We start from the raw sequence: 9,188 nt of genomic DNA on the forward strand, positions 1-9,188 counted from the left end.
CGGGCGAATGCCTGCCCGTGATCTTGGGACCTGGGTCTCTTCTCCTCCTCCCCCCTTGCTGGTGCAGCCAGGGGGCCCTCTCAACGGCCCTCCCCCAAGATCCCTGGGAGGAGATGGCTGGACAGGAGGGGAGGGGCCAGCCAGGTATTCCCTGCAGCCTCCGCCCAAAGGCACGGAAACCCTGGCTTGGAATTGAGAGGAGGGAGGCAGCCCTCGGCAAGGGCCTGCCCTGCCAAACTTCCAACCTCGTACACACGCGGTGCCCCCAATTGCCCCCAGGCTGCAGGGCCCCAACGAGTCTTGTGACGGATGGGCCCTGGGGGGGGCGGAGCTAGAGAGGATCCCCTCCTCCTCTGTATATGCTGGTGGGTAAAGTAAGTGCTGGTGGGGGGCACAGAAAAGCAGGCAGCTCAGGATTTCCTCCGTGCGGCTGTTAACAAGGAGTCCCAGAGGGTGGGTTTCTGTACGTCATGGAGAAAGGTAGAAAGCGTCAGGAGTGTAGTTTGTGAAAGTGCAGACTAGTATGCTGGATCCGACCATTTGTTCTGCTGGTGGGAAGGAGGGGAGTGAGAACTCTGGCTGAATCCAACCCCGTTTCTGAAAGGAATTTGAGTTTGTTTGGGATTCAAGTGGTTATAACATGGTGAAGGCAAGGGCGCTCTGCATATGCTCAGAATGCCCATATGCAGCAGCATAATCCCTTCTTCAGCTCTGCAGTTTACTGTTATCAGAGCAGTTGATGGTAAGGCACAATGTAGCCCCCGACTCTGTGACTCTGAACATGTGCAGAGGGCCTGTCTTTTCACGTGAGAGGTGGTGGGCTCCAGCCTGCCTCTGATCCAACTCCTTGGCCTAGGAGCTCCTAGTCCAGCGATGGCGAACCTATGGCATGCGTGCCACAGCTAGCACGCAGAGCCCTCTCTGTGGGCACACGAGCCAAGTCGCCAATCGCTAGGTCCAGGGCTCATTTGGAGGGGGAACGCCTGGAACAGCATTCCAGTAGCTCTGAGCAGAGATCACATGGGTTTTGGCCCTGCCCACGTGATTCCTTTTCCTCAAGGCTGCCTCCCTGCTGCCGGTCTCTTTAGCAGCAGGAAGCGGAGGCAGCAGCCGGGCTGCTAGGGCTGGCTTTCTAAAGAAGAGTAAGCTGCTTTGATTTAACTTGCTTTACTTTCATTCGTGGCTCCTGAGTGAGTGAGATATGTTAATTAGTTCGGACAGCTGTATGAGTTGTTTTTTCTTAACTAAAACCTCAGTATTCAGGTTTAATTGCAGTGTTGGCACTTTGAAATAAACAAGTTGGTTTTGTGTTGCAGTTTGGGCACTCGGGCTCAAAAAGGTTCGCCATCACTGTCCTAGTCCCTCATTCAAAGGTTCATGCTCAGAAGTGCCCCCCCCCCCGTTTCACCTCTTAGGTCTAATTTTTTTCCTGCTTCATAACAACTTTTCATTCCAGGACTCAGCCTGGTCACTGGAAACAGATTCCAGAGGGGAAGTGTTCCCTGCAGATGGGTGGACAAAAGGAACGGGTGCTTCGGGCAGTCTGTCAACTCAGGTGTACAAAGGAGCACGGAGGCACCATGGTTTATTTCCTTTTCTTCCCTCCCCACATCATCACTTGCGCCGGCGCCCTCCTGTGCGGATCTGCCTCCTCTCCTTGCGCCGGCTGCGTGTCGGCTCTGAGTTCCCGCTGGCTGGGAGGGGCGGGGAAAGAGGGGCAGGGACCTGCCGGTGGTTGCTGGCGGCTGCCTTGTATATCAGATGGAAGACGAAGGCATTGTCGTACCTGGAGAAGAGAAGTCAACAGGGCAACAGGACGGGGTGGTCCAAATGGATAAGCAGGATGGAAGAGTCTTCCAGAGGGCGCTCTGTGCTTGGGCCACCCTATCAGCTCTCAGCAGAGTGGGGTCAGAGGTCACCAATGCCAGCTCACCCAGGATGGGAAGGCGTGGCCCCAGAGGGCAGCCAGTCGACAGGACTACTCACCAGGGCATTGCATTGTCAATGCCAGCTTGGCGAAAGGGTGAACGGAAGGGATTCATGTGGGCAGGGCTGGCACTGCCCCCCGTCGCCATGGACACAGCAGCCTCATCCACGGCACAACTGTATTCGCTGCATTCGGTGAAATAGGCGGGGACCCGGAGGGACTGCAGACACAGGCAGAAAGAGAGTGGAGGGTGAAGAGGGCGGGGGGCTGTCTTGAGAAAGCGTCTCCGCTCAGGGTCAGGGCTGTCCTCACGGAGCCCAGCAGCAGGAGAGAAGGGCAGAAGCCGGGGAGATCGACGGGGGGGGGGAGATCCAGAGAGGGCTGCTCTGCAGATCCCCCCACTGAGGAAGCGACGGGTGAAACACACTGGCGTCTATCATGACAAAACTCTTTTCCCTCTGCACCTTGTTCTCTTTTCTCACGGGGCCCAAACACGACAGTGCCCCATGGGTCTGCCCCGATCACACCTAGCAGAGAAAAAAACCCCGCACCTCCAGAATTCCCATTTGAAGCCTCAGATTTTGAAATGGTGAACTTAAACCTTAAATTTTGATAGAAAGTCTTGGCTATAAATACCTCTTGAGTCATTCTGACAAAACTCTTAAGCTGAAAACTGTACTGAAAACTGACTTGCCAGGTTAAACACATTTTACCTGTTTTTGGCAAAACTGCTTGATTCAGCAGTTGCACATGAGGACATGATGTGATTTAGGAGCGTGCACATCTTTGGGTAAAAAGGAGCTCTTTGTAGAAGGGGGTTTGTTTGAGGAGGGCATTGGGGACCTGCGGGATGGGTGCGGGGTGGACTTGCCTGGAGCCGCGGCAGAGAACTCAGCCACGTTTCCTTGAGGGCAAAGCCGGAGTTGAATCCTGGAGAGGAGGGGGGCATCCCGTCAGCAACCAGACCCAGACTCCCCTCCCCCCCTCCCCTCTGCCCCACTTTTGGCCGGGGAGCCCCACTCCTCTGCTCCCCAGGCCCTGCTCCCCCTCCCTCCAAGGGTCTTTCCCACCTCCTCTTACCAATTACCAGGTCCGGCTTGGGTGCTTGCAAGAGGTGGTACGGGCGGGCACTAAAGCCCATCTGCAGTTCCCTGCGACCCACTTTGGATCTGGCAGCTAATCCAGACTGGACAGAGACTCCTTGCTCCTCCTGGGGTGGGAGACATGCATTTATTCCAGTGCCCTCACCTACACTGAGGAGGCCTGGCTGTCTGCACTGGGGGCAGGCGGGGCGGCAGCAGCCCCGCCGCCATCTGCACAGAAAGGCATACAGCTGCTGGGAGAAATCAGAAGGGAGGCGGGACTCACATCTCTTTGCAGCAGAAACTGCTGGCCGTCCAGTTCAGGGGGCAGCGTGTCCCCCACAAACAGCAGCTCCAGTGAGACGTGGGGAAGCAGGACTGAAAGCTCCTGGGGGGGGAGGAATGGAGCGGGGGGGGGGGTTGAAAGGAGTCAGAACGAGCAACAAAACCTGCAGTAGTTAAGAAACATCATCCATCTGCGATCCCAAGACTCCGCAAAAGGGGTGGCAGCCCGCAGCCTGGCCCCTCCAAGATATCCCAGTTGGTGCCCCGTGAGGCTTGGCTGGGGAAGAAGTTGCAGAAGCAAATCGCTGCCAAGGTCAGAGGCCTTCCTCCAGTGACCCCTGGCCAGACTCTGCGGGCACCCAGACAGAGGTCTGTGAAGGAAGCCGTAACTGAGGGGCAGGTTTGGGTAAGCAGGTGGTCCACAGGGGACCGCTGGGATGTGGTAGACAAAGGCCGGCGCTTTGGACAGGGCCTGAAAACAAAGTCAAATCCAGTAAGTTCTGGGGAAATACCGCCCCCTCGCCCCCCCCCGGTGGCCCCCCCCTGGTCCAAAGGGTGACTGCTGAGTTTGGACCAAGTTTCCAAACAGTCTTGAAAGGCCACTGCCCGGGAGCGGGGGGGGGCAAGGGGCCAGGGAGTGTCCTCTGCCTGAGGCCTGGGAGGCGGCTGCCAGTCGGAGAGACCTTGATAGGCCTCCTCTGGGTGGCAGATGGTGCCCGTGGTCTGCTTCCCTCACCAAGTGTCTGACCAGCTGGGCCAAGGCCCCCATCAGTGCCTGGCACTCTGCCCCCCTCTCTTTGCCCCACATTGGGACTCCTTCACCTACCCAGAAGACCATAAGAACCCCAAACTCTTTGCCGGCCTCTACCACGTGGATCTTGAGGGACTGCTTGTTCAGGATGTTCAGCTCTGGAACTGAAAGGGCGGGGGTTGGGACTCTCTGAGGAGGAGGCCGAGGGGGCCAGCCCAGAACAGACCTCAGGAAAGAGCCTACAAGGCAAGGGGTGCGTGTGCGGGCAAAGGTCAGCAGCCCCCCCCCTCCGCTGTGTAGGTAAAAAGAAATACAGGCAAGGATGGACTGAATGCCCAGGCATGTTCAGGCCGCCCCGGGGGTTGGGCACCACGTGGCATCTCCTGCCAAGGGTCCACTCTTTGGGGCCAAGATGGTTGGCCCCAATCAAAGACTGGGCGCAGCGTGGCAGCCTGCAGCCTCGGGGCCTCCCTGTCGGGGCCAGGCTTCCACAGCCTTCCGGCCGTGGGAGTGGGCATCGCGGCCCTGGGGTACTCACAGTGCTGGGGGGCCAGCTGGGTGATGATGTAGTAGGCAGTGAGCGGGTAGCTGAGGAGGACGGCCAGGGGGGCGCCCAGGGGCAGCCCCCGCCACTGGTAGTAGTCTTTCCACGAGCCTGCGGGTGGAGGGGAGGGTCAGCGGCGGGTGGCCGGCCGCCGCGCCCCGCAGAGAGGGCCCCCCCCGCTCCCTCTTCCCGGCAGCCTCACCGAAGAAGGCCCGCGGGGCCGGCGGCTCGGCGGGGGCGGCGGGCAGGGCTGTCCCTCCTTCCGGCCGCAGGCCCTCGAAGGGGTTGCCTGCGAGGAAAAGGCGGTCGGTCGGTCGGTCGGTCAGGCAGGCAGGCAGACGCTGCCCGGCCCCGGCCCGGCCCCGGCTCTCACCGCTGCGCAGGAAGGCGGCCGCCGGCTCCTCTGGCCGGCCGCGCAGGCCCAGGCCCAGGCCGTAGTCGGGCGCGCGCACCAGCATGCTCTCGGCCGCCCAGTAGCCGCGGGTCAGGCCCCGCGCCGCCAGGAAGACCTCCTTGTTGAAGCTGTCGCTCGCGGCCTCTGCGGGGAAGGGAGAGCAGAGCAGAGCGGAGCCGAGGGGAGGCCGTCCAGGCCCCGGTCCCCCGGCCGCCCCCTCGGGCCGCCCCCGCGGCCGGCGCTCACCCGCGGCGAAGGTGAAGGGCAGGCTGGCCAGCTCCCGCGCGCGGCCCATGTAGGCCGCCATGCGCTGGCACCACGCCTGGTGCCCGGTGTCCTCGGGGCTGCGGCTCCAGTCGAGCTTGCGGCAGCGCTCGGAGCAGTAGAAGACGGCGCGGCAGTGCTGGCTGCGGAGGGGCAGGGAGAGGGAGGCCTGCTGAGGGCGCGGCGGGGCTCCCTCCCGCGTGCCCGGAGGAGGCCTGCGGAGCGGCGCCCCGGGAGGGCTCTGCGCAAAAGGGGCCTCGCGGCTGCCTCCCGCGCCAGGGGCGCAGGCGAGGCGGGACGGGGCGCGCTTGCCCGCGCGAATGGGAGCGCGCCGGGACGCGGCTCTGCTCACCAGGCGGTGACCTGGCCCTCGAAGCTGTGCCGCTTGCACACGTGGCAGGCTCGCACGCGAGTGGTGGGGAAGGTGAACGTCGGCTTGGGCCCCCAGCCCCGCATCGGCCCCTTGCTCATTTTCACACCCAGCCGGGACAGCAGCGGCTCCAGGGACCTGCAAGAAGAAGGGGAGCCGAGAGGCGGGAGGCCTGGGCGTGCTGGTGGCAGTCTCCAAACACCCGGCACGGAGGTGTCCACATTGCACACGGCGGGGTAGAGAGGGAGGACTCGCTCGCTCTCTCCTGCTCCCCAAAGGCTAGAGCTGGAGGGCGGCCAATGAAGCTGACGAGCGGGAGCTTCAGGACAGACTTCCTTACACAAGGGGCTTCTAGAAGGGGGAGTTCGCCGCCAGAGGCCCTCGTGGTGCCCGCAGGCACGGACAGCTTTACACGAGGATTAGGCCGGGGCATGAAGGGCAGGACTCTCCCTGGCTATACTAAAGGCGATCCTCCATATCCAGAGGTAGTCTTTCTGGAGTGGCGCAAACAGCCAACAAGACAAAGGTGATCCTTTTACAAGAGAAGAGTTGTCAGCCCGGTGCGGGCGCTGTGAGGTCACATCCCTTTATTTCATTTATTTATTTGTTTGCAGGGAGGGGGGGGGAGGAAGGGAGGGGAGCCGACCCGGAAGTGCATGTTCCACCGAGGAGTGAGGGCGTCTCAAAAGGGCTGCCCCTGATGCCCTCTGGCCATAGAAGGGGCTTTCCCAGCACCTCCGTGTACTCCCCCCAGCGTGGCTGCCCCACAGACACACACACACACACACAGAGCAGGGCAGGGGCTGTCCGCCTGCCCGGCTGCCTGAGCTCCAGGAAAAACTCACTTGTGCAAGGCAGGGTCTCCCACGGTGAGCAGCCTGGGCCTGCGGGCCTCCCCGGCCCCCAGTGGGCAGGTCATGCTGTGGCAGAGAAGGGCCAGGGCACGAGGCTCCAGGGGCTCCTGCCCAGAGGCCCCCCACGGCCCCCCCAGCAAGAAGTCAAAGCCCAGGATGGTGCCGTGCTCATCCGTCAGCAGCAAGAGGCGGTCCACGCGCCAGAGAGGCGGGGCTGCAGAGGGAGGGAGGAAAGGCTTGCTCCCAGACCCAGACCCGCCCATGGGGGTGGTGTATGTTGAGCGGCCTGCGGTGCAGCCAGTGGCCCTCGGGGAGGGGGGGGGCTTTTGCTCACACTCGTTGGCCCCCTCTGAGGACGGCCAGCAGGCCAAAGGAGCCCCCCCCCCGGGCCGCTTACCTGTTTCCGGGGTCGCAGCCTGCTCTTCCTCCTCACCCGTGCTCACGAAGGTGATGAAGCGGTCCAGGTCCCTCAGCACCAGAGCCTCCTCACTGTAGAAGCGGCCCCCTGCCTGCTGGCCAGGGTCCGCTATTGTGAACGCCAGCGACCGGTTGCAAAGCACATGCAAGACCCAAAGGGCCGGGTCTGGGGGCAAGCGGCGGAGGGAGCCTTCCTGTCGCTTGCGCCTCTCGCTGCCCCTGCGGCAGGCTGCGTCCAGGAGGAACCGCCGGTACCAGCCAAAGAGCAACTCAGCAAAGTCCAGAATCTCTGCCCGGTAGCCAGTGACAAACTCCATGTCTGGGGAGGGAGGGATGTGAGACCATCTAACCCTTTGGTCATCACGAGGGCTTAACCCAGAACCTCTTTCCAGTGCCAGGGTGATGCCCTGGGGCATGTGGAAGAAGACTTCTGAGCATGTGCAGAGTACATTTTCCTTGGACCAGGGCAACCCTCCCTCATACCCTTGATGGGGGAGCGGAGAGGGGGTGATTTGAGCCTCTTCCACATCGTGCCCCACTTGTCACCAACCATGACCTCCCCATCAGAGCCCCCAGACCTCCAGGGCTGCCCCCTCTGTGCCTCGCCACTCAAACCTCAGCCAACCAAACGCACACACCTGCCCCATGGCAACTGAAGCACATGATCTGGGAGGCCTGGGAAACACCCCAAAGGGCTATTAATGTTTCTTTAAAATGTACGGAATGTTCTGACAAAGGCACATTTCCCCCTCAACCTACAGATGTGGGGAAAGAGTCCTCAGCCCCTCCTCAGCCACCGACAAAGCAGCCACCCTGGCTAGACTGTGCCCACTTCCGCGCCAGGGTCTTTTTCTGCTGCCAGCAAACTACACCCGTCCCCCGGCAGGGAGTGCCAGCCGGCCTCCTCTCGGCTGCTGATGGTGGGTGGCTGGGGGGCTCTGAGTCCTGCCTCCTCCTTGTGCCACGCTGAGTGGTTGCTGACCCCTGCCACTTCCCCAGACACCCAAGAGTGGTTCCAAGACGCCCCCCTCCGCCCTGTGGAATGTTGCCGGGGCCTTCCCTCTCCCATCTCGCCCAGCCCAGTCCAACTACCTGAACTGAATCTCCCTTCGAAGGTAAATAGGTGGGGTCTCCCAGGTTGCAGTGTGACATCGAGGTGTTCCGGAACCTGGGCAGGTGGCCGTTTCCCATCCCCTGCTTGCTTGGTGTCCACCCTGGCCTGCCCCTGTACTGTCCCTCCCCGCACAGGCAGAGGTGTTGCTCTTACTCTTGGGGAGGAAGCAAGTATTTCACGGCCCCATCGCAAGTGAAGTTCAAGAAATAACTGTAAAAAAGCTCACACACACACAGCTGCTGTGGCATCGTGGCAAGTGGGTGGGTGGCGCATCAGCCCTCTGCTGGTTTGCCTCCCACTACTGCCATGAGTTCAGTAGGGGGCCGAGCTCAGCCACTCCTCTCGGCCTCAGTTCCCCAGCTGTGTTGTGGGGATAATAACAACACTGACCTTGTCCACCGCTCTGCGTGAGGCACTCATCTGTATAGAAGTACACTGTTATTGTTATTAGACCACATCACAACACACACGGGTCCCAAACGGAAGCTGAGACTTGGGGTCCACGGCTGGAGAGCTTCCCACAGCCTGCCTGGGGCTTGGCTTTGGGACAGAGTGCCTTCCTGCTAAAGGGTTGGTGGCAGGGTTTGGCAAGTCTCCTCCCCTCCGAACTGGTGGTGGTCTCAGGATTGGATCCACTCTGCAAGTGCAAATCTGGGAGATCACCTCAGGACCACGGAGCAGGAAATGCTTTCCCGGGTGTCCCAACTGGAAGGCGTCTGCTGGAGCGCCCCCTCCATGACCCGAGGCAGCATTGGAGGCCTCCTGTAGAGATGCCGAGGGGGGGGGCAGCACCTGAGGCCTGCGGCTTGCAAAGGAAACGTCATGCCCCCTCCCCCCAGGAGCTGGGCTGCCTCGTGCCCAATCAGACCCTTGGGCTCCCCCCCGCCAGACCCTAGAGAGCTGCAGCCAGTCAGAGGAGACAGGGGTGACCTTGGGGCGGGGGGGGGGGCTGCCCCAGGAGAAGGCAAGGTCTGCTCAATTCAGGTTCTTGGCTCTTCCTCTGCCCGCCCCCCCCGCCCCGCGCAACATACATAGCCCCTGCAGAGAAAGGCGCTCCTCCACCCACCACTCAGCAGGAGCTCCTGGGGGAGCTTCATAGTAAGTGAGGGTCAGCAGGCCACAAAACTGGAGCCTATCAATAACAAAAGGAATGTCTCTGAGCACATGAAGAGGGCCTGCCGCTGAC

At 61.5% G+C, this 9,188-nt stretch overlaps 1 protein-coding gene across 1 annotated transcript; it reads right to left on the bottom strand.

The window, feature by feature from the left end:
* Positions 1 to 1,614: 1,614 nt before the first annotated feature.
* ZMYND15 (zinc finger MYND-type containing 15) lies at positions 1,615 to 7,205 on the bottom strand. Its single transcript, XM_054994567.1, is given in 12 exon segments — positions 1,615 to 1,786; positions 1,987 to 2,147; positions 2,799 to 2,857; positions 3,008 to 3,127; positions 3,259 to 3,397; positions 4,121 to 4,209; positions 4,584 to 4,700; positions 4,792 to 5,127; positions 5,230 to 5,462; positions 5,600 to 5,755; positions 6,463 to 6,685; positions 6,869 to 7,205. Coding segments are annotated over 12 exon segments (2,142 nt in total).
* Positions 7,206 to 9,188: the final 1,983 nt, after the last annotated feature.

Source organism: Eublepharis macularius, chromosome 12 (assembly GCF_028583425.1).
Source record: "Eublepharis macularius isolate TG4126 chromosome 12, MPM_Emac_v1.0, whole genome shotgun sequence".
Lineage (NCBI taxonomy): Eukaryota > Metazoa > Chordata > Lepidosauria > Squamata > Eublepharidae > Eublepharis > Eublepharis macularius.